This window comes from Hylobates moloch, unplaced genomic scaffold, assembly GCF_009828535.3.
Source record: "Hylobates moloch isolate HMO894 unplaced genomic scaffold, HMol_V3 SCAFFOLD_16, whole genome shotgun sequence".
Taxonomy (NCBI): domain Eukaryota; kingdom Metazoa; phylum Chordata; class Mammalia; order Primates; family Hylobatidae; genus Hylobates; species Hylobates moloch.
In genome coordinates, this window is record NW_026652291.1 from 27538813 (window position 1) to 27564045 (window position 25233).

The window sequence follows — 25233 nt, forward strand, 5'->3', positions numbered from 1 at the left end:
CTGGGCATGGTGGCTCACGCCTATAATCTCAGCACTTTGGTAGGCCAAGGCAGGCAGATCACTTGAGCCCAGGAGTTGAAGACTAGCCTGGCCAACACAGCGAAACCCTGTCTCTACCAAAAAATACAAAAATTAGCCAGGCATGGTGATGCATGCCTGTAATCCCAACTACTCGGGAGGCTGAGGCAGGAGAATCACTTGAACCCAGGAGGCAGAAGAGATTGTACCAGTCTACTCCGGCCTAGGCAACAGAGCCAGACTATCTCAAAAAAATAAATAAATAATAATAATAATTTTTAAGATGAGATCATCCTGGATTGCCCAGGTGGACCCTAAATCCAATAAGGACAGTTGTCCTTATTAAAAACAAGAGGTAGGCCAGGTGCGGCAGCTCACTTTGTGAGGCCGAGGCAGGCAGATCACAAGGTCAAGAGTTCGAGACCAGCCTGACCAACATGGTGAAACCCCCATCTCTAATAAAAATACAAAAAATTAGTTGATTCTCCTGTAGTCGGACAAGGTGGCAGGCACCTGTAATCCCAGCTACTCGGGAGGCTGAGGCAGGGGAATCGCTTAAACCTGGAGGTCAGAGGTTGCAGTGAGCCAAGATCACACAGTTGCACTCCAGTCTAGATGACAGAGCAAGACTCCGTCTCAAAAAAAAAAAAATAAGAGAGAGAAGGTAGAGGAGCTGGAGGCAGAGATTGCAGTGATGCAGCCGCAGGAATGCCTGGTACCACCAGAAAAGGCAAGGAAGGGTTCTTCCCTAGAATGCTTCCCACCAGCAGCATGGTCCTGGGGGCTCTTTGATTTTGGGCCTCTGGCCTTAAGAAATGTAGGAGAACAAACTTCTATTGCCTTAAACCACCCAATTTGTGGTAATTTGTTGTGGCAATCACAGGAAATTAGTACACCCGCTTGCTAGCTGTGGACCCTTGAACAAGTCACTCCATCTGTCTGTTCATCAGTTTCTTCATCTGTAAAATAGAGGTGATAACAACGGTATTTACCTCATAGGGCTACTGTAAAAATTAAATGAAATAATAGAGACCCCTAAGTACAGTGCAGCAGAAGCCATCTTCATCCATTTGTGCTGCTATAACAAAATCCTTGAGACTGGATCACTTTAAAAAAAAAAAAACAAAAAACAGTTCTAGAGGCTGGGAAGCCCATGACCAAGAGACCCACATCTGGCAAGGGCCGTCTTGCTGGGTCATCCCATAGTGGAAGGTAGAAGAGTAAGAGAGCCCATGAAAGGGTGGGGATTGCAGGTGGAGACAGAGAGGAAAGGTACCCAAAAGGAACCCATTCCCATGGTAACAGCATTAATCCATTCATGAGGGCAGAGCCCTTATGACCTAATTTTCTCTTGAAGGTCCTACTTCTCAACACTCTTGCTTTGCAGATTAAGTTTCTAAAACATGAACTTGGAGAGACCCATTCAAACCTTGGTAGAAGCCCACCTGATGAACTCGTTAAAAATATGGCTTTTGGCAGGGCTCATGCTTGTAGTCCCAGCACTTTGGGAGGCCAAAGCTGGGGGATTGTTTGAGCTCAGGAGTTCTAAACCAGCCTGGGTAACATGGCGAAACCTTGTCTCTACAAAAAATACAAAAATTAGCCAGGCATGGTGGTGCAAGCCTGCAGTCCCAGCTATTCGAGAGGCTAAGATGGGAGGATCCATTGAGCTCAAGAGGTAGAGGCTGCAGTGATGCAGTGAGCCATGATCACGCCACTATACTCCAGCCTGGACACCAGAGTGAGGCTTTCCAGGCCTTAGCTCAAAATCACTGACAATAAATCTTTAGTGTACAGGACCAAGGAATGTGTGCTTTATAAGGCTCCCCAGGTGACTGATTGTCTGACAGGTTGTGAACCACCTGGGTGCTGTCCCATTCCCACCTTGATGACAGACATAAAATCTCTTCTGTTTCTGGAAAGCTGCTTTACAGCTGTTTTGGGTGAAGGACACTTGGCTTTGTTGCATGGGAATGATAAACAATGAATCCAAAATACTGCTTAATTCTGGTTATGCAGGAAGAAGGCTGGATTCAGGAAAGAAGTACCCATAGGCTACAACTGCATGGGTAAGGTATTATTTTAGAAATTGGGCAATGAGCATGAGGGTGATCACTGGATTATTTTTTACACTTTGTCTTAGGTCTTAAATATTTCGCGTTTTTTAAAATACAAGCTGTATGCAGATATGGAAAAATAAAATGCTGGTATTGGCCATGGTCCCTAGGTAACTAATAAGTCTAGACCAAGGATACTTCTATGCACTCCAGTACTAAATTGCCTCAGCCACAGGGAAGTCCTAGCTTATGCCTACCCCGCATCTCTCATCATGTTGCCACATCCATTTCCAGCAGAGGTGGAAACAGCTCCAAAGCACCCAGTCCAGGGCAGGTCAGAAAACTGCTGGAGGTTTTCAGTGGGAAAAGCCATCAGCAATGAAAAGCCCAGCCTGGGTCGGTCTCGGATAGGGTCTGAGATGGGCAAGGGCAGGCTGAAACCAGGGTTACTCCAGTTCCTGCTCCATAGAGGGCCTTGTTAGAAGTGTAGGTCCTCACAATGCAGGACCTTCTCTGCAGAGCTGGGTGTTGTGCCTGCTCTGCTTACCCTGTAGAACCAGGTGGTAGGGGCCACTGGAGGACAGCTCTGAAGTAGCAGGAAGCCCACCCATGTGTCCAGGCAGCCCACATAGGTGAGGGAGCTGCAGACATGCACACGAGAGGAACTGTGTGCTGATCAGAATGGAGAGATGCCCAGCACACAGCAACGGGCTCATATCACCAAAAACCCAGGGGGTTGTTTTGTTTCATTATAGCTGTGGCCTTCAGAAAAGATCACTGCTTTAGAACCACAGCAGCAAATACCATCACATCAGGCATCTCCAATCCTAAAGCAGCCCCAGGAGATGAACAGTGTGAGCTAGGAAAAGAGAAGAGCCGGAAAGAGAGTAACCAAAAGCAGAGGGGTAAAGATCGAGGCAAGAGTGGGTGCAAGCCAGGGCATAGCCCAGCAGCATCTGCTACGGATGCTGCAGCCTTGTTTCTCAGAGTACGACCTTGCAGCAGTGATGGTATGCAAAAGGTGGTACAAGAGGCAATTTCAGCTGGTACCCAGAATATTTATTTGCATATGCATTAGATAGAGAGAGAAAATCAAACCTGTAATTTCACAGATATTTTTGCTTAGAACAAAGCCAAGTAAAGGAAGAAGTGTTGACAGGATGAAAAATATCACAGAAATACCTGAATAGTTGGTTATAAAGAAGTGTATGGGAATAATAAACAATGAATTGAAAATACTGCTTAATTCTGGATATGCAGGAAGAAAGCTGGAATCAGGGAAGAAGTACCCACGGGCTATATAACTGCATAGGTAAAGTGTACTATTTCTGAAATTGGGCAATGAGCAAGAGGGTGATCACTGAATTATTTTTTACACTTTGTCTTAGGTCTTAAATATTACACATTTTTTAAAATACGAGCTGTATACAGATATGGAAAAATAAAATGCTGGTGTTGGCCATGGTCCCTAGGTAACTAATAAGTCTAGACCAATTGAGAGGGTAGCTGGCATTTCCCTGATTGCCTAGGACTTACAGAGAAGCCACTACACAGTGAGCCCAATCTCCAGGGAGAATCGCATTTTCTCCCAGGCCCACCACATTTACCCCCAGGACTCCCACTGATGGCCATGGGCCCTACCAAGTTTCTCCCCAGGCCACATCAAAGCTCAAGAACCTATTCCTACAGAATTCTCCAGAATCAGAACGGTTTTGAGGTCAGGGCCACTGCGGAAAACTGCACAGATTTCGATGCAGTATTCAGAAAGCTAAAAAGGAGGTGCTAGACTCACAGACTCTGTCTCCCTAATTCCAAAGAACTGGTCCTTAGATGACCCAACCAGAGCGAATTAAATGCAGCTCATGCTCCTGCAGAAATTATCACAAACTCCGAGAAAGCCAGTCACCAAGATAGCAAGGATTCAATTTCTCTCCTCCTCTATGCTGAACACTCTCAGGCAAACATTCCGTGATGACAAACGAAAGCAGCAAAAGCGGGTCTAGAGGCACAGGGCTTGAAAACTCACTGAAAAGATTCCATGCCAGGTCGACAGGTGCTGTACGTGCAAAGGAGCTATAGCTCAATGAGACCCAGAACACTATTCCAGGAGGAACGCACCCCAGCCCCATCTCCCAAGAAAAGCTACCCCTGAACACGCCCACCTTGCCTGGAAGTTAGCTGGTGTCAGGGATCAGGAGAAGTAATTCCAGACTAGGGGCCAGAGTTCTAACAGGCAAATCGGTCCTGTAGCTGGTGATTTCATGCCTTCTGCCCGCCCCCCCGACCCTCAACTATGACAACTTGAGGGCAGACATCGAGTCTTACTTCCCATTTTCTCCTCTCAGCCTCACCCTGTACCTGACACAGAGCAGGCTCAGTTAAAGTTAGCTAAAGTAATAGATGGATGGAAGGATGGTGAAGAAATGTCCTGGTTTGGCCAGACCAGATCCCAGGTTTCAGGGAATATTCCTGAAGAACCAGACATTGCTGCAGTTCCCTTTGCAGACAAACAGGATCTTTAAAATGCTTAGTGAATTATACCTTCACTAAACTGGTAGGATGGTTATCCTCAAAACTGGCAGTTGTTCAATAGCTTCAGAGTTGAAACTCTTTTCTGAGGCAAAGAGCCAGCACTTATCAATTCCTTTTGAAGGGTCTATCCTCCCCTCCATAGGAGAATGCTAAATATTTGTTGAGTTAACTGTTTTATTGATTAAATGAGTAAAGGAACTTCAGGGAGGTGGCTCTATTGCCCTTCTTCCTCCTCCGGTGTTTCCCAAATCCATCCCAGGCAGCAGCAGAGCCTCAGGCTCAGAGGAGGGAGGGTGAACAGGCAGGAGGAGCGACTCCAGCAGCAGCAGCCAGTTGGCAAGAGCTGCTGCACAGGCATCTTTGTGTCTACTTTCTGTCCAACTTGGTGCCTTTCCCCAGACGGGAAGCAGATATACAGGGAAACGACAGAATATAACGTGCAAAGAACATGAGATTGGGCAGTATCTGAACATCAAGATCAAATTCATGATGTGCTACACACCTGCTGGAGATGTAAGAAATCACATCACTGGCCAGATGCGGTGGCTGATGCCTATTAATCCCAGCACTTTGGGGATTACAGCCGAGGCGGGTAGATCATATGAGGTCAAGAGTTCGAGACTAGCCTGGCCAATATGGTGAAATCCTATCTCTACTAAAAATACAAAAATTAGCCAGGCATGGTGGCACGCACCAGTAGTCCCCGCTACTCAGGAGGCTGTGGCAGAAGAACTGCTTGAACCCGGAAGGTAGAGGCTGCAGTAAGCCGAGATCACGCCACTGCACTCCAGCCTGGGTGATAGAGTGAGACTCCATCTCAAAAAAAAAAAAAAGAAATCACATCCTCTACAGAACGCCACTTCCACATGTGTACATTAGAGGCTTGAGCTGGCTGATGCCCAAGATGTCTTTCTCAAGTGCAGTGGAATAGTTATAGAGTTGTCACCCGACCTTAGCCCCTTACTCTGCCCTCCAACCAATATCCACAGGCCAGAAATTTGAGTCCCTTTTTCTCCAAAACACTCTACCATATCCCATGGTTCTAAAGGTTGAAGGCAGCCGGGCATTGTGGCTCACACCTGTAATCCCATCCCAACACTCTGGGAGGCCAAGGCAGGAGGATAGCTTGAGCCCAGGAGGTCGAGTCTGCAGTGAGCCGAGATCACGCCACTGCACTTCAGCCTGGGCAACAAAGCAAGACCCTGTCTCAAAAAATAAATAAATAAAATAAAAGTTGACAGTGTCTGACTCTTGCCTCTAAGTGCAGATTTTAGTAATACCAAAATAGCTGTCCCATACTCCAACCCAAAACACCCTATGTTCCTAAACAAAGTCAAATGTAAAGATTAGCAGAATTTGATAGAAACAAATGGTTCTTATAGCAAATTTACAACTACCTCCCCTCCCACAATCAATACTACAGGAGAACATTCTATCCCTACGTTTCACGCAACAATGCAGAGGGAGCCCTAGTATGCATAACGCTCCTGACCTCTCTCTCCCACTCCTTCACTCCTTGTGGGAGAGATAATCACCAATCAGATTAAGGAATTTAGGAGAAGAAACAGAGTTTGCTCAGCTCACCCCTTCCTCTCTCCTCTCTGTTTGGGATCTGCTTATCTGCAGAGCATTGATTTTCAGTTCCTTCCTCCTCTAAGAGGCAGTCCCCTAACTGAGAGGCTTGTCCAGCCATGTCTGTGCCTGGGTAGGTAAGCCTCTCAAATTCAGGGGTGAAGTTCAGCAAGCCCACCTCCTCCAGATCCCAAACTATATGCTCAGCTCTGTGTCTATCAGTAATGAAGCTGATGAATTTTGATCACCACTTGGCAGGGTCCTGCATCTCCCTGACTCTCAGGCAAGGAAGAAAATATTAATCATTACTTGTAGTCCAAATATTAGGCGCTATAGTAACTAACCAAACAAACACATACTACTGACCTGAATCATCTGATACACAGAAGCCCAGGGACCTACCTGGTAACAAGAATTTGAGCTTAGCTAAAAAAACCTCACACTCAAAGTAGCAATCAAGGTCACCTCCAACATTTAACTCTGATTTAAAAAAGAAAAGTTTCCTGTTCTTGTTCTCTCTCATACGCACACAGACACATATACACATGCAGGTTCACACACTTCTACCCACTGTCCAACACAGAAGCTCAAAAAATATTTTTGGCAAGTGGCACTGGTGTTAAAAAAAAAAAAAAAATTGAATAACTGGCTGGGTACAGTAGCTCACGCCTGTAATCCCAGCACTTTAGGAAGCCGTGGTGGGAGGATTACTTGTGCCCAGGAGTTTGAGACCAGTATGGGCAACATGACAAGACTCTGTCTCATATTTAATTAAAAAAAAAAAAAAATTGGCCAGGCACAGTGGCTCACACCTGTAATCCCAGCAATTTGGGAGACCAAGGCAGGCAGATCATTTGAGGTCAGGAGTTCGAGACCAGCTTGGCCAAGATGGTGAAACCCTGTCTGTACCAAAAAATACAAAAAATAGTTGGGTGTGGTGGCGCATGCCTGTAGTCCTAGCTACTCAGGAGGCTGAGGTGGGAGAATTGCTTGAACCTGGGAAGCAGAGGTTGCAGTGAACGCAGGTTGCCATGAGCAGAGATTGCACCACTGCACTCTGGCCTGGGCAACAGAGCAAGACCCTGTCTAAAAAAAAAAAAAATCAATGATGCAATAACTTTAAGCATTCTCAATCACTGAAGGCTTAATAAATAACTTTACTGGAGAATTTTCCATGGCTCCCTATTGTCTACGACTTAAAACCTAGCCTTGAGTCCCTCTGTGACCTAGCTCTAATCCTATTTGCCACTATGCCCCTTCACTCTCCTAGTGTCCAGTGACACTGAATTAATCTTTTTCTTATAGACAATCTCCAAAATTTCACCCATCATGCTCAGCTAAAATCACCTTGTCCCCAAGGCTACATGTTTCAATCAACCCCCCTTTCCAAACTCAGCTCCCATACCAACTTAACTCATTCAACCTCACCTATTTTAGACCATTGTCTCTGCTCATGAATGCTTCAGTAGTCTTAACTATTTTAGAGTGTAAGAGAGTCAAACAAATAAGGAAATACATTGTAGATAAGAGGCAGGTTTATCACTGTCAGAGAAACAGGTGATATTTAAAAAAGGGAGAATGCTAACATGGACTCTGTGGTGTTGGACTAAAATTGGAGATATAAGCATCATTTCATAGTTTTTTGCCCAGATACGGTGGCTCACGCCTATAATCCCAGCACTTTGGGAGGCCAAGGCATCAGGATCACTTGAGGCCAGGAGTTCAAGACCAGCTTGGGCAACATAGTGAGACTCTGTCTCTACAAATTAGCCAGGCATGGTGGTGCACACCTGTAGTCCCAACTACTCAGAAGGCTAAAGTGGGAGGATAGCTTAAGCCCAGGAGTTGGAAGCTGCAGTGAACCATGATCGCACCACTACACTCTAGCCTGGGTCATGACAGAGCAAGACTATGTCTCAAAAAAAAAAAAAAAAATCTTAGTTTTTTAGTAGAAAGACAGAAGTGTGTGTATGTGTGAGTGAGTGTACACACATATATATCCTCACTCTGTCTCCTAGAAGGGCCTAGAAGCAATGGTACCCCAGTAGCAAAACGAATACCTAACCTCTACATCTTGGTTTCTAAATACCATTCTCCAATAACAGGAACCAGGGCTCCTTGGAGAAGTAATTGATTCCAGGGCAAGGAAAATACAGGATAAGCCTGAAGTATCTTTCAGTACAAGAATGTAAGGCAGTGCTCAAAATAGGTTGGGGGCATATCAAAAGGAGCCAACCTGAAAGAGCTCCCAGTGGTCAAAGGTGGAACCATTTGAGCAATAAAATAATGATTGTTTGGGATATAAAGGAAAAGTATTGTCTGGATTATATATGGGACATAGACCCCATAGAATAAAATAAATATCCATGAGTTCACAGTGATAAAAATAATTAAATGGCCGGGCGCAGTGGCTCATGCCTGTAATCCCAACACTTTGGGAGGCCGACGAGGGCAGATCACCTGAAGTCAGGAGGTTGTGACCAGCCTGTCCAACATGGTGAAACCCCGTCTCTACTAAAAATACAAAATTAGTCGGGTGTGATGGTCTCTGGCTGGTTTAAATAATCCACAATGTTAAATTAAGCAAAGCTTCTCATTTCCATTCTTATAAACAGAACGGGGCAAAGGCTACCACCATCATTTTGCGGATAGAAAAGCAGAGGCTGGCCAAACATGGTGGCTCACGTCTGTAATTCCAGCACTCTGGGAAGCCAAGGCAGGTGAATCACCTGAGGTCAGGAGTTCAAGACCAGACTGGCCAACATGGTGAAACCCTATCTCTACTAAAAACACAAAAATTGGGCTGGGCGCAGTGGCTCATGCCTGTAATCCCAGCACTTTGGGAGGCCGAGGCGGGCAGATCATGAGGTCAGGAGATGGAGATCATTCTGGCTAACACAGTAAAACCCTGTCTCTACTAAAAACACAAAAAATTAGCCGGGCATGGTAGCACACACCTGTAGTCCCAGCTACTTGGGAGGCTGAGGCAGGAGAATCACTTGAACCCAGGAGGCTGAGGCTGCAGTGAGCCGAGATCACGCCACTGCACTCCAGCCTGGGCAACACAGCAAGACTCTAGCTCAAAAAAAAAGCCTTTTAAAAACTAAAAAAATAAAAGCAGAGGTGCTTGGCAGTGGAGCAGGACTAGGTGCCAGGGGACCTGGCTCCAGATCCAAAATGGCTCCAATTCTACCCAGCACCATCCAAACCTCTCTGCACCCTCCTTAGGCGCTAAAATTTTTGAATTTCATTTCTTCCCTTGAGTTATGGGCCCTCCCGTGACTATCAAAACTCCATTTATGCTTAAAAGACCCAGCATGTTTAAGTGGCAAACTGAGGGCCATAGGAAAAAAGAAAAAGAAAAAAAAAAATAACACCAGTATGTTTCTCCAAGAATCCACAGTATATAAGGACTCATTTGGCTGCAAGAAACAGCAAACTTAACTAAAACCGATTTAGGCAAAAAAAAAAGAATTTCCTGGTAGATATAACTGAAATTCCAGCAGTAGTCTAGCTTCCATTTCAGCTAGATGTAGATCTAGGGACTCAAATTATGCATTTCTTTTTTTTTTTTTGAGATGGAGTCTCACTCTGTAGCCAGGCTGGAGTGCAGTGGCGCAATCTCAGCTCACTGCAACCTCCACCTCCCAGGTTCAAGTAATTCTCCTGCCTCAGCCTCCCGAGTAGCTGGGACTACAGGCGCCTGCCACCACGCCCAGCTAATTTTTGTATTTTTAGTAGAGACGGGGTTTCACCATGTTTGCCAGGATGGTCTCGCTCTCTTGACCTCGTGATCCACCCACCTCGGCCTCCCAAAGTGCTGGGATTACAGGCGTGAGCCACCGCGCCCAGAAAAATTATGCATTTCTTTGCAATACTAGCTTCATTCACAGACAGGCTTTCTCTTCATGGTGGCAAAGATGGCTGCCAACAGCTCCAAGCCAAGATCTTACACTCCCAGCTCACTCAGCAGAAAAGAGGGAGCTGCTCTTCCCAGAAAAGTCCTGCGCACTGGCCAGAACTGGCTCAGGTGCTCAGGTTTCCTGAATCAATCTCTAGGGCCGGCAGAATAGACTCCACTAATCACCTGGCTAATAAGGGTGGGGTGAGCCCTTCCCAAACTCACAGAGTGTACATCAATACAGTGGCTCCCCAGAGGAAAGTTTATATGCTGGTCCCCAAAATGAGAATGGCTTCTAAACTGAAAAATTAACAAATATCCACTACATCACAAACCCTCATCAGAATCAACTCTATCTTCTCTCCTCCAGCCCCATTCCTGGAGGTCTACACCAGCAGTGACTTCTGTATGCTTTATGAATAAGCCAGCTCACACACATCTCAGTTTTTTTAATTTTCTCTGTCCCAGGTGAGTGGGTGCCGGATTTGGTCCCACAACCTCCACCTCCTGTTCAGCCTTCTCCTGCCCCAGCCTCCGAGTAGTGGATAAAATTTTTTGTGTTTTTAGTAGAGACGGGGTTTCACCGTGTTAGCCAGGATGGTCTCGATCTCCTGACCTCGTGATCCGCCCGCCTCAGCCTCCCAAAGTGCTGGGATTACAGGCTTGAGCCACCGCGCCTGCACATCTCAGTTTATAAGCATCCTGAACACCAGGGATCTGGTTCTCCAAAGCACATGAGCCCTTCCCCACCACCTTGGCTGCCTAGCAAAGGGCCACTATGCCTCTGGAACACACTTCTTGACGTTGGCTCTCAGCCCTCTGGTTCCAGAGCTGAATCACTGAGATCCCAGCCTGCCTGCGCCAACCTTGAAAGTGCTCGAAGTCACCACCTGCTGAGTTAGCCTCCTGGCTCTGACATACTCTGGGACCTGGAGATGCTGACTTGACAGTTGAGATAATTATGTTTTACCCTTCACTCATTCCTTTATCAGCCACACTAACGAGAAGTGATAAGCGCTCCAATGGAAGAAAACACTCCTGCGGTATTTACTCGTGCTCTTAGTGCCAGCCAGCTTCCCCTTCCCAGGCACAACTCCCAGAGACGGGCCTACGCCCTGTAATCTGGCGACAGACACCACGTGCTGCTCTCTTGTCAAATGCCAGTCTGCACTTTCCTTACTGCATCCCCTAAAACTGCCAACTTCTCCAGGAGATGCAGTGTCACTGCCTTTCAGATGACTTACATGTGACACGTGACAGGCAACTGTCTTTTTGACACCCATCACCTGCCTCCTCTGCAGATTCCATAAAGCAGAGGCCTTGCCCCTGTGTCTGAGCCTGCAAGCTCTCCATAGAATGTTACACCAGTGGGTGCCAAGGCCCATAGCACCGGTTAGCTGGAGAAAGAGGGGCAAGGAAGCGCAGTGGGCAATTATGTCTCAGAAGCAGGGACTTTGAGATCCTCCATAAAAACTAACATTTTGGTGCCTGTAGTCCCAGCTACTTGGGAGGCTGAGGCAGGAGAATCATTTGAACCCGGGAGGAGGAGGCTGCAGTGAGCCGAGATTGCGCCACTGCACTCTAGCCTGGGTGACAAGAGCAAAAACTCCGTCTCAAAAAAAAAAAAAAACTAACATTTCATTCATTCGTTCATTCAACAAACCTTTATTCAGGACCTGTCACATCCTGGTGATGGATGCTGCAGACATGGAGATTCACAGCACAGACCAAGTCTCTGTCCTCATGGAACATACCTTGTAGGAGACATCTGACTTGTTTTTGATACCTGCTTTCTATTTCACAAGGCACTGAGATATTATCTACATAATCCTGAGTAAGTGGCATAACCATCTCTAATGACAAATGGCATCTCCAAAAGGCTAAATGAATTTCCCAAAGCCGGCTTAGCTAAGCCACAAACTCGGGTCTTCTAACTATTAACCTCATGCTCTGTCTGGGACCTCCCCAAAGGTAGGGAGGTGGCAGGGTACAGGCTGGCATTGAAACAGACATTAAATCAACGCAGGCCTACGCATCATCGCTAGAGATACAAGATCAACAAATCAAAGACTCAATCCCTGATCTAAAGGAACAGATAGTCTAAAAAGAAAGGCATGTAACCAACTATCGTCTGTGGCAAGAATAAAGATAAAATGATTAAATTCAAATAGGAAGACATCTCTGGAAGGGTGCACAAGAAATAATAATTGCCTCCAGGTAAGAAAATTGGGTACCTGAGGAACAAGGGTAGGAGGGTCATTTTGTATGTTTCAAATACTGTATATTTTGATTTATGTACTATTTGAATGTATTTCCCATTAAATAACACTTTGAAGATGCAATCAGCCAAATCCTGAAGGTAGAAAATTCTACAGGATAAATTATCTGGTTTCTTCAACAAACAACTCAAAAAAGAGGAAGAGCGAGGAAATGTTATAGATTTTTAAAGATGTACAAAATGTCAACCTTAATATATCTACCTTATTTGGACATTTTGATCCAGATTTGAACAAACTGTAAAAACGCATTTTGGGGCTGGGCATGGTGGCTCACGCCTGTAATCCCAGCACTTTGGGAGGCCAAGGTGGGTGGATCACTTGAGGTCAGGAGTTCGAGACCAGCCTGGCCAACACGATGAAACCCAGTCTCTCCTAAAAATACAAAAATTAGCCAGGCGTGATGGTGCGTGCCTGTAATCCCAGCTACTAGGGAGGCTGAGGGAGGAGAATGGCTTGAACCCGGGAGATGGAGGTTGCAGTGAGCCAAGTCCAGCCTGGGCAACAGAGCAAGACTCAGAAGAAAGAAAAGAAAGAAAAAGAAAGAAAAAAGGAAGGAAGGAAAGAAGGAAAGAAGGAAGGAAGGAAGGAAGGAAGGAAGGAAGGAAGGAAAAAAGAAGGAGAAAGAGAGAGAGAGTGAAAGAGAGAGAGAAGAGAAAGAAAAGAAAGAAAGAAAGAAAGAGAGAGAGAGAGGAGAAAGACATTTTGGGGACAAGGGAAATTGAACCTGGACTATCTATTAGAGATTATTAAGGAATTGTCAGTTTTGTTAGGTATGATCATGGTCTTCTGGTTATATTTTTTTAAAGGTCCTTATCTACTGGAGATACATACTAAAGTATTTACAGACAAAACAATGTGATGCCTGAGATTTGCATTTAAATATTTTGGGAAAAAAGAAATTAAGTGAATGAAGCCGGGCATGGTGGTTCACACCTGTTTTCCCAACACTTCAGGAGGCTGAGGCGGCGGATCACTTGAGGCCAGGAGTTCAAGACCAGCCTGGCTGTCATGGCGAAACCCTGTCTCTACTAAAAACACAAAAATTAGCCAGGCGTGGTGGCCTGCACCTGTAATTCCAGCTACTTGGGAGGCTGAGGCAGGAGAAGTGCCTCAGCCAAGATCACACCACTTCACTCCAGCCTGGGCCACAGAGTAAGACTCTGTCTCAATAAATAAATAAATAAATAAATAAATAAAAATAAATAAATGAATGAATAAAAAAATAAATGAAACAGGCCTGGCACAGTGGCTCACACCCGTAATCCCAGCACTTTGGGAGGCCAAGGCAGGTGGATTACTTGAAGTCAGGAGTTCAAGAACAGCCTGGACAACATGCTAAACCCTGTTTCTACTAAAAATACAAAAATCAGCCAAGGGTGATGGTGTACATATGTAATCCCAGCCATTCAGGAGGCTGAGGCAGGAGAATCACTTGAATCCAGGAAGCAGAGGTTGCAATGAGCCGAGATCACACCACTGCACCCCAGACCGGGTGATGGAGTGAGACTCCGTCTCAATAAATAAAAAAATAAAAGAACAAATAAAGGGGGGAAAGATTACTAACAAGATGGGCAAAATGTTGATAGTTTCTGAAGCTATATGACGTTCCACCAGAGTTCATTCTACTGTTCTCTCTACTCTTGTGGATGGTTGAAATTGCCATAATAAAAAGTTTAAATAAAAATTTAGAAATTAATTATTCCATCCACATAGGAAAACTGAGAAGAAAAGCACCACAGAGGGAAGCTTGAGCTGAGTCCAGAAGGATGACGAGGACTTTTCTAAGGGGCAAAGGGCATTCCTGGCTGAGGGGACTGCCTGAGCACAGACATGCCAATCTATCACAAACCTCTCTCTGGAAAAGCCAAAGGTATCTACACTTGACCTCAAACTCAACCTATATCCACAAAAAATGCCCTCTTGCTTGATCTCCCAAGTCTCTGGGATATCTAAACACATATCAACATCAACTACCCTGTTCCAAGTGACGACAGAGAGTTTGGGGTTGACAGCTCGACTCAGAGGCCTACAAGAGGCCCCAGAGTAGCCCTCAGAGGATAGGACAGCAAGTAACCTCTTTCAATTGGGTTTTGCCTGATGCCTGACAAAACCATTTAGAAGCCAGCTGAGTTATCTGTGGGACAGAGCCTACATCCCTCCTGAGTCATCCCAGACACGTGTACTCCCCAGAAACACACACTGGCCTCTCTCACAGCACCTTGCAAATTGATAACCTCAGTATCATGGCATCCAGCTTGATGACAGTCTGACAGCACCCCTCAGAAGCACTGAAACCTCTATGTGAAGGAGGAAGTGGTCCTCCCCTCCTTCCTTCCAAACCCTCAGTGGCCAATGCCCCCAGCCTCAATCCCCTACACTGCCCTCTGCCCAATTCCAGCTGTACACAGGAAGCTTCGTGGCTAGGCAGCTGCTTCAGGATTTATCCAATCCTAGGCCGGGCGCAGTGGCTCATGCCTTTAATCCCAGCACTTTGGGGGGCTGAGGTGAGAGGATCACTTGAGCATAGCAGTTCAAGGGTTATCCAGTCCTGGCCTGGCTCAGATGGTCCCACGGGTTACTTACCTTAGATCTCAGCTGCAAGTACTCCTCTGAGCCATAAGGGACACTCTTCAGGGAAGTGAGGTAGTCATAACTGATGACAGCCGTCTGTGAACCAAGGCAGTGGAGAAAAGCTTAGCACCTGGACATTAAGTACAACTACTCTGCCCAAACCTCGCAGTACAGGTCCCTGACACAGCTGCTATGTCTGGGGGAGTGGCCAGTCCCATCCCTAAGATGCCCGGCCCCTGGATCTTATTCTAGCTAGCTTCCTCCTGTCACTCAGGACTCTGTGCAAATGCCACCTCTGCAGGGGCCCACTCTAAAATTGCCCCTTGTACCAGAAACATTCAATTATTTATCATAACAAACCACCATCCAACATTACCTTGCTCATTTGTTTCCTTGTTTATGAACGGTCTCTTCCTATAAGCTTAAACTCTAAGCTCTAGAAGCACAGGGGCTTGTCCTTCCTGTCCATCACTTACCACAGCACCTTCTACACTGCCAGGCACATTGAGTAAATGCTCAATCAAAGCTACTTGAATAAAGCTGTTACGTAAACTTAGCCCACTTCTCCACATCACAAATAAACATTATTATTTTATATGTATGTTTGCTCTAATAGTATAAATCTTTTTTTTTTTTTTTCAAGACAGAGTCTTGCTCTGTCACCCAGGCTGGAGTGCACTGGCATGATCTCGGCGATCTTGGCTCACTGCAGCCTCTGCCTTCCAGGTTCAAGCAATTCTCCTGCCTCAGTCAAGTAGCTGGGATTACATGCACATGCCACCACACCCGGCTAATTTTTGTATTTTTAGTAGAGATGAGATTTCGTCATGTTGGCCAGGCTGGTCTCGAACTCCTGACCTCAGGTGATCCTTCCACCTCAGCCTCCCAAAGTGCTGGGATTACAGGTATAAGCCACCGCGCCTGGCCCTAACAGCATAAGTCTTGATTCTGTGTTTCCTTATCCAGAGTGAATCAGAAAATTCCAATCTCCAAGATATCCTAGGCATGGAAGGGCCTTAGGGATTATCTACCCCAAACCTTCCTTTATAGAATTGAGTAACTGAGACCCTAGAAGTTCAGGGACTTACAAAGTTGATATTAAGAAGAGTTTCTTCCTTTGCACTCTACAAAGCTTTATCCTATTCGACATACACTTGCTGGACACCAACCACAAGCAAGACTTGGTCACTGAGTAGTGTTCAAGGACAATCCAGACCAGAGCTCTGGCCTTTAAAAAATGGGCAGCTTTGTGGCTGGTTTATAAAGCGTATCTTCCTCCTCCTTTCCAACTATTCGAATCTCTAAGATTCCATTCCTGATCCATATCTTCCTCCCTCCTTTCCAACTATTCAAATCTCTAAGATTCCATTTAAAACCTGCTTCTCGCTGGCCTGAAGGTATTGAGTTATCTCAACTGATTGTTCACAGTCAGTCACAGATCAAACTCCTTGCTCTACTGTTTCTCCCCTTCTCACTATTGCACTTGACTAGTCTAAAAATATATATATACGGGCTGGGTGTGGTGGCTCACATCTGTAATCCCAGCACTTTGGGAGGCCAAGGCCGGCAGATCATTTGAGGTCAGGAGTTCGAGACCAGCCTGGCCAACGTGGTATAACCCCCTCTCTACTAAAAATACAGAAATTAGCCAGATGTGTTCACTTGAACCCAGGAGGTGAAGGCTGCAGTGAGCTGAGGTGAGATCGTGCCACTGCACTCCAGCCTGGATGACAGAGCGAGACTCTGTCTCAAAAAAATAATAATAATAAATATACATATATGGATTTGGATGCATGGATTTGGATTGTTTTTTAACCTATTCCTGTAGGCATTACTCAACCATATATGTGTGTATACACACACACACACACACACATACACGTAAAATTGGCCTGGCAGAGTGGCTCACACCCATAATCCCAACACTTTGGGAGACCAAGGTGGGCAGATTGCTGGAGACTAGGAGTTTAAGACCATCCCGGGCAACATAGTAAAACCCTATCTCTACAAAAAAATACAGAAATTGGCCAGGTGTGGTGTCAGGCATCTGTGGTCCCAGCTACTCGAGAAGCTGAGGCGGGAGGATCTCTTGATCCCAGGAGGTGGAGGTTGCAGTAAGTGGGTATCACACCACTGCATCCCAGCCTGGACGACAGAGCAAGACCCTGTCTCAAAAAAATAAAAACAAAAATAAAAATGCATATATATATATATATATATATCATAAAATAAAACCTGCTACCCCTAGGATACCAATCCTGACTCCCAGGCCACAGCACTCACTCTAGTGTCTGACCATAGTAGCGGGCATCTGAATCACCCATCTTGGCACAATGCATGGATTTCTATTGTTTTTTAACCTATTCATGTAGGCATTCCTCAACCAGAAGCTACTTCGTAGCTGGGTCTAGGTGGGACAGTTTGTTTCTGCCCTTCAAATCATGTAAGGCACTCGGTAAACACTTGGGAATTGTTTCATATTCCGTAGCCTGATTATCCAAAGTCTATTTGTTGGTATTGGTTCTATGACTCGGCTCAGCCTTGAGGACAGGCATATCAGTGCCCTCCCCTGTGAGCCAGGGCTCAAAGGACACCTCACAACACTGAGTATTAAGAAGATGGTGAGATGACAACCACAATAGACTGTGCATCAGACTGAATCTACATGAAGGAGAAGAAAGCATGAGCTCATCCTGCAGCAGATAAAGGAGGAAAGCAAGCATGAGGCATGTGGCCATCTACCCACCAATGGGACAATTCTATAGGAATGTCTGGGAAAGTTGCTGTCAGCAGAGTTAAGAGGACATGATCACACCAGGATGATGTTCCTGTTGAGCCACCGGAGAAAACCTCTAAACATAAAATATTCAACTCAGGTTCTCCGTCAGTTTGGAGACTGGAGGGGATCCTGCAAAGTTCTCTGAGGGCTAGACCATCTGGGTATGAGTCCTGCATCAGGAACCATTCATCCTAGCTCACTGGAGAGAGATTGAGTTTTCTAGTAGAATTTAATCAGAACTGTAAAGTCCTCCTTGCACATGCATTTGCTGAAGAGTACGGCCCCTCCTGGTGTGTTGCCAAAATAAGATACAGAACCTAAAATGTAAAGGCTTCAGAACACAGACCCAGTGCAGTCCCATTCTATGTTACCTCGGGATCACAGGAACCCCTGAGGTACAAGAATAAAGGAATATGAGGACACACCTGTGCAGATGGAGCTTTTGCACATGTAAGGATATACAAGTATCTCCACATACGTATAACAGGCATATCTATCTGCTACACGTATGAACACCTGCAAGTAATCCTGCAGCTTCTCTGCTACCCCCAAATGGGAAAAACCTACCGTAGCAACTGCTCTGCCCACCCTGACAGCGCCAAAGTCATTAGGGTCCAAGTACTTGTTACTGTAGAGGTAGATGCCAGAAGCAGCAAGAGCCATGCTGGTCCACGAAGCAATCTTGAGAGCCTTTCTGGCCATGTCCCCAGATCCTGCAGAAAAAGGGAAAGTTGAGAAAGAATAGCAGTTAAGAGTTTCATAGTTAGTCAAACTGAAGTTCAAATCCCAGCTCTACCACTTAGATTATATGACCTTGGGTCATTTCGTTAATCTCACTGAGCCTTAGTTTCTTCGTTTGTAAAACAGGATAATACCTACCTCAAAAGTAGTTGGGATAAAATGAAATAATGTACATAAAATCCTTAGCATAGTACCTGGGGCAAGTCAGTCCTCAAAGTCCTTCCTTCCACAGTGCCAGGCACTGTTCTAGATATGGGGAAAGATAGTGAACAAAACAAAGCTCTTGCCCACTTGGAGCTTACACAGATAGATCACTATAGAATATCAGAGCTGGTATAAATGCTGACAAGAAAAGCAGAGAGAGGCCGAGCATGGTGGCTCACGTCTGTAATACCAACACTTTAGGAGGCCAAGGTGTGCAGATCGCTCAAGTCCAGGAGTTCCAGACCAGCCTGGGCAACAAGACGAAACCCCGTCTCTACGAAAAATACAAAAATTAGCCAGGCATCACGGCACGTGCCTGTGGTCCCAGCTACTCAGGAGGCTGAGGTGGGAGGATGGTTTGAGCCCGGGAGGAGAAGACTGCAGTGAGCTGAGATCGTGCCACCACACTTCAGCCTGGGTGACAGAGCCAGACCCTGTCTCAAAAAAGAAGCAGAGAGGGCTAAGAGATCAGGAGAGAGGAAGAATGTTATTTTAGAAGCAAAGCAGAAGAGCAGGTTAACCATCGCTACTGTGTCTATCATGATACCACAATGCACATACAGGCATCACTAGCCCACTGCGCCCAGGTCAAAAGTGGTCAGGCCACAGCCAAAATGGCAGCTGCTCAGGAGCAGCCAGGTGAGCCCTCTGTGTATGGTTGATTTTCAAAACATTTACTTTGGTTACAGAAGACTACCCCTTGAGGCCCGGCGTGGTGGCTCACGCCTGTAATCCCAGCACTTTGGGAGGCTGAGGCGAGCAGATCACAAGGTCAGGAGATCAAGACCATCCGGGCTAACACAATGAAACCCCGTCTCTACGAAAAAATATACAAAAAATTTGCCAGGCATGGTGGCGGGCGCCTGTAGTCCCAGCTACTCAGGAGGCTGAGGCAGAAGAATGGCGTGAACCCAGAAGGTGGAGCTTGCAGTAAGCCGAGATTGTGCCACTGCACTCCAGCCTGGGTGACAGAGTGACACTCCGTCTCAAAAAAAAAAAAAAGAAGACTACCCCTTGTCTTGAATGGAGGCTCCTTGAGGGCAGACACCATGACTGTCACTACTCTGCCCACTCACAGTCCTGTGGAGTGTTTTACAGTTAGAGGCTTAATGTCTACCTGCTGATTTGATCTGTTCAAATTCATACTCCTGGTCAATGTGACCTTTCCCCACCCTACTTGTACTTGCTCAGTCCACCAGGTGGCTGCACAGTCACTCTTTGTGGCCAGTGCACCCAACAGAGTGCTTCCCCTTCAATTCCTGAGCAATTTATGTCAGACTAAAGTCCATGACCACAGCTGCAGCTGCCAGGAGAGAGGTGCCACATGAGAGCAGCGGCACGCCACCAAGCTGCTTGCAGGCGCCAGCCTTGCACGCCTTGTACCCTCATCCCTCTGCTCTGGAATGAGTCTGTGCCTGTCACCTCCCTGCTCTGTGCCTGTTTCCCCTTTGTATGGAAACTATTATTACAAACAAGCTTATCTTCATTTTATTTGTCTTTGAAACAGGGTCTTGCTCTGTCGCCCAGGCGGGAGTGCAGTGCCACGATCTCGGCTCACTGCAACCTCTGCCTGCCAGGTTTGAGCGTTTCTCCTGCCTCAGCCTCCCGAGCAGCTGGGATTACAGGTGGCCACCACCATGCCCAGCTAATTTTTGTATTTTTAGTAAAGACAGGGTTTGCCATGTTGCCTAGGCTGGTCTCGAACTCCCGACCTCAGGCGATCTGCCTGCCTCAGCCTCCCAAAGTGCTGGGATTACAGGTGTGAGTCACTACGCCCGATTCATTTTCTTTAAAGCCTACTTTGACTTATGCCTCATAATATACCCACATTTTTTAAATATATACATCTATATATATTTACCATCTACTACCTGGAGATGCTGTCAGATCCCACGGGTTGAGGGCCCGGTCCCCAAGACTGCATCCCCCACTTCCCCCCACAACATCAGTCACAAGTCCAGGTCTCTGGAACTTCTGACCAACCAGCTTCAAGTTGGGGTTCCCACAACCCCTTCTTTGTGTTCGATCAAGCTGCTGCAGCAATTTACAGAACTCAGGTACACACTTACGTTTGCTGGCTTATTATAAAGGAGACTGCAAAAGATACTGATGAGGCCGGGCGCGGTGGCTCACGCTTGTAATCCCAGCACTTTGGGAGGCCGAGGCGGGCGGATCATGAGGTCAGGAGATCGAGACCACGGTGAAACCCCGTCTCTAATAAAAATACAAAAAAATTAGCCGGGCGTGGTGGCGGGCGCCTGTAGTCCCAGCTACTCGGAGAGGCTGAGGCAGGAGAATGGCGTGAACCCGGGAGGCGGAGCTTGCAGTGAGCCGAGATTGCGCCACTGCACTCCAGCCTGGGCAACAGAGCGAGACTCTGTCTCAAAAAAAAAAAAAAAAAAAAAAAAAAAAAAAGATACTGATGAACAGATGTGCAGGGTCAGTTACAGGGTAAGGGCATGAAGCTTCTAGGACTTCCCTAGGCGCACCACACTCCGCCAGTCTCCAAGTGCTCAGCTATCAGCCCTCTTGGGTTCTTGGGTTTTTATGGAAGCTTCATGACGTCAGCATTCCTTCCCTCAGTGTATAGGGCAGAACCTACTCTAGGGAGGGGCTTAAGATCCACAATCAGAAAGGTGGGGAAAGATCACAATCCTGCCTTGGGGCAGGTGAGAGGAGGGCAGGAAAGAGATTCTGATTCCTAAGGCCTGGCCCTGAGGCCTAACACACACCAACAAAAACTGTAACAAGGGCTGTGGGAGTTATGAACCAGGAACAGCGGACAGAAACCAATAACACCACAATAGTCCTTTTTTATAATTCCATTGCTCTTCCCTTTGGAATCTTCATTTCCTAATCTAGTATTTCTAAAGTATAATCAGAGGAACACCTGAAAAAATATTAGCCTGGATGCCATTTCAAAAATGCAGATTCCTGGGCCAAGAGAGGTAGCTCACGCCTATAATTCCAGCACTCTGGGAGGCCCAGGCAGGCGGATCTCTTGAGGTCAGGAGTTCCAGACCAGCCTGGCCAACGTGGTGAAACCCCATCTCTATTAACGTTAGCTGGGTGTGGTAGTACACACCTGTACTCCCAGCTACTTAGGAGGCTAAGACATGAGAATCACTTGAACCCAGGAGGCGGAGGTCGCAGTGAGCTGAGATCGCACCGCCGCACTCCAGCCTGGGCAGCAGAATGAGACTCCATCTCAAAAAAAAAAAAAAAAAACAAGCCAGGTGCGGTGGCTCACACCTGTAATCCTAAGACTTTGGGAGGCCGAGGCAGGCAGATCACGAGGTCACGAGTTCGAGACCAGCCTGGCCAATATGCTGAAACTTTGTCTCTACTAAAAATACAAAAATTAGCCAGGCATGGTGGTGTGCACCTGTAGTCCCAGCTACTCAGGAGGCAGGGGCAGGAGAATCACTTAACCCAGGAGGCGGAGGTTGCAGTGAGCTGAGATCATGTCACTGCACTCCAGTCTGGGCCACAGAAAGAGACTCCATCTCAAAAAAAAAAAAAAAAAAATGCAGGTGCCTGGCTGGGGGCAGTGACTCACGCCTATAATCCCAGCACTTCGGGAGGCCACAATGGGAGGATTGTTTCGGCCTAAGAGTTCAAGACCAGCCTGGGGAAGAAAAAAAGGGAGACCTCATCTCTACAAAAAATTTAAACATTAGCCTGGAGTGATAGCCTATGCCTACAAGTCCCAGCTACTCAAAATGCTGAAGTGGGAGGATCCCTTGAGCCTAGGAGGTCAAGGCTGAAATGAGCCATGATCACGCCACTGCATTCTAGCCTGGGCAACAGAGCAAAACCCTGTTTTAAAGAAAAAAAAAAAAGACAAAACAAAATTTTAAAACGTTTTTTAAAATGCAAATTCCTGGGCCAGGCTTGGTGGGAGGCCAAGGCAGGAAGGTCAAGAATTCCAGACCAGCCTGACCAACATGGTGAAACCCCGTCTGTACTGAAAAAAAAAAAAAAAAAAAAAATTAGCCAGGCATGGTGTCACGTGCCTGGTAATCCCAGCTACTCGGGAGACTGACGCAAGAGAATTGCTTGAACCCAGAAGGTAGAAGTTGCAGTGAGCTGAGATGGTGCCACTGCACTCCAGCCTGGGCAACAGAGACTCCTTCTCAAAAAAAAAAAAAAAAAAATTAAGAAAAAATTTTTTCGTAAAATAAAATAAAGAAATGTAGATTCCTAGAGTCCACCCCATGGGCCACTGAACTACCAACTCTAGGGGTAAGACTTGAGAATGTGCATTTTAATAAGATAACAAGTGATTTGTCTGAAAGCCCAAGTCTGAGAGCCACACTTCTACTTTTTTTATTTTTTATTTATTTTTTTTTTTTTGAGAGTGTCTTGCCGTGTCACCCAGGCTAGAATGCAATGGCACAATCTCAACTTACTGCAGCCTTGACCTCCTGGGTTCAAGCAATCCTCTCATCTCAGCCTCCGGAGTGGGCTAATTTTTGTTGTAAAGATGGGGTTTCGCCCTTTGCTCAGGCTGGTCTCCAACTCCTGAGCTCAAGTGATTAGCCCACCTTGGCCTCCCAAAGTGCTGAGATTACAGATGTGAGCTACCATGCCCAGAAAGGGTTTTTTTGTTTTTTTGTTTTCAGTAAAGAGAGGCTTCATTGCCTACCAATGGGTCAGAAAAAAAAAAGGGGGGCAGGTGCAGTGGCTCACACCTGTAATCCCAGCACTTTGGGAAGCCAAGATGGGAGGATCATTTGAGCCCAGAAGTTCAAGACCAGCCTAGGCAACATAGTGAAACCCCATCTCTACAAAAAATCAGCTGGGTGTGGTGGCATGCACCTGTCGTGGGAGGATCACTTGAGCCTGGGAGGCAAAGGTTGCAGTGAGCTGAGATTGTGCCACTGCACCCCAGCCTCAGTGACACAGTGAGACCCTGTCTCAGAAAGATAAAATTAAAGAAAAAAAAAAAAAAAAGGCTGGGCATGGTGGCTCACACCTGTAATTCCAGCACTTTGGGAGGCCGAGGCAGGCGGATCACCTGAGGTCAGGAGTTTGAGACCAGCCTGGCCAACATGGCAAAACGCTGTCTCTACTAAAAATACAAAAGTTAGCCGGGTGTTGTGGCATGCACCTGTAGTTTCAGCTACTCAACAGGCTGTGGCAGGAAAATCACTTGAACAGGAGGCAGAGGTTGCAATGAGCCAAGGTGGCACCACCGCACACTCCAGCCTGGGTGACAGCATGAGACTACTCAAAAAAAAAAAAAAAAAAAAACAGGAAAACAAAGAGAGGCTTTGCTGAAATTTAGTGTTCAAGTTCATCAGTGACTATTCCCCAAAAACACGCCTCGCCTTCCCCAACACCAGATGACTGTATTCACTCTACAAGGGTAACTGCAAGCAATGATTTTTAAGGAAATAATTTAAGAAACTCAGGCTGTATGTGGCTCATGCCTGTAATCCCAGCACTTTGGGAGGCCAAGGCGGGCGGATCACAAGGTCGAAGTTCGAGACCAGCCTGGCCAACATGGTGAAACCCCATCTCTACTAAAAACACAAAAATTAGCCAGGCGTAGTGATGCACGCCTATAGTCCCAGCCACTCGGGAGGCTGAGGCAGGAGAATTGCTTGAACCCAGGAGACGGAGGTTGCAGTGAGCTGAGACCATGCCATTGCACTCCAGCCTGGGCAACAAGAACAAAACTCCATCTCCAAAAAAATAATAAAAATAAAATTAAAAGCCAGCACGGTGGCTCACGCCTATAATCCCAGTACTTTGAGATTTCAAGACCAGCCTGACCAACACAGAGAAACCCAGTCTCTAGTAAAAATACAAAATTAGCCAGGCATGGTGGCACATGCCTGTAATCCCAGCTACTCGGGAGGCTGAGGCAGAATCGCTTGAACCCAGGAGGCAGAGGTTGCAGTGAGCTAAGATCACGCCATTGCACTCCAGCCTGGGCAACAAGAGTGAAACTCCATCTCAAAAAAAAAAATTTTAAGAAACTCACTTCTGGCCGGGCACGGTGGCTCACGCCTGTAATCCCAACACTTTGGGAGGCCGAGGCGGGCGGATCACGAGGTCAGGAGATCGAGACCATCCTGGCTAACATGGTAAAACCCCGTCTCTACTAAAAATACAAAAATTAGCCGGGCGGGGTGGCAGGCGCCTGTAGTCCCAGCTACGCGGGAGGCTGAGGCAGGAGAATGGCATGAACCCCGGGGGGCGGAGCCTGCAGTGAGCCAAGATCGCGCCACTGCACTCCAGCCTGGGTTAAAGAGCGAGGCTCCATCTCAAAAAAAAAAAAAAAAGAAAAGAAAAGAAACTCATTTCTTTCCCTAAACACAAATGCTCAATCTCTCCCAACTCCTGGGATCAGTTCCTATCTCTGCAAGAATGAGATTGTGACTTTGTAAATAAAAAGAATATGCAACCGGAGATGGTGACTCATATTTGTAAATCCTAGCACTTCGGGAGGCCAAGGCGGGCAGATCACTTGAGCCCAGGAGTTCAAGACCAGCCTGGCCAACATGGCGAAACCCTATCTCTACTAAAAATACAAAAACTAGCCGGGCATGGCGGCTCACCCCTGTAATC

General features: G+C 46.5%; 1 protein-coding gene across 4 annotated transcripts in view; it reads right to left on the reverse strand.

Annotated features, from left to right (window-relative positions):
- The window catches only part of ADCK1 (aarF domain containing kinase 1), a 167168-nt gene that overhangs the window by 94217 nt on the left and 47718 nt on the right, over window positions 1-25233 (reverse strand). For all 4 annotated transcript variants that reach the window (XM_058429347.1, XM_032180252.2, XM_058429346.1 and 1 more), the window contains exons 2-3: window positions 18277-18422; window positions 14943-15026 (exon numbers count right to left, since the gene is read on the reverse strand). In XM_058429347.1, the coding sequence (XP_058285330.1) occupies window positions 14943-15026; window positions 18277-18411 (219 nt within the window). In that variant the 5' untranslated portion in view covers window positions 18412-18422. The remainder of the gene's footprint in view (window positions 1-14942; window positions 15027-18276; window positions 18423-25233) is intronic.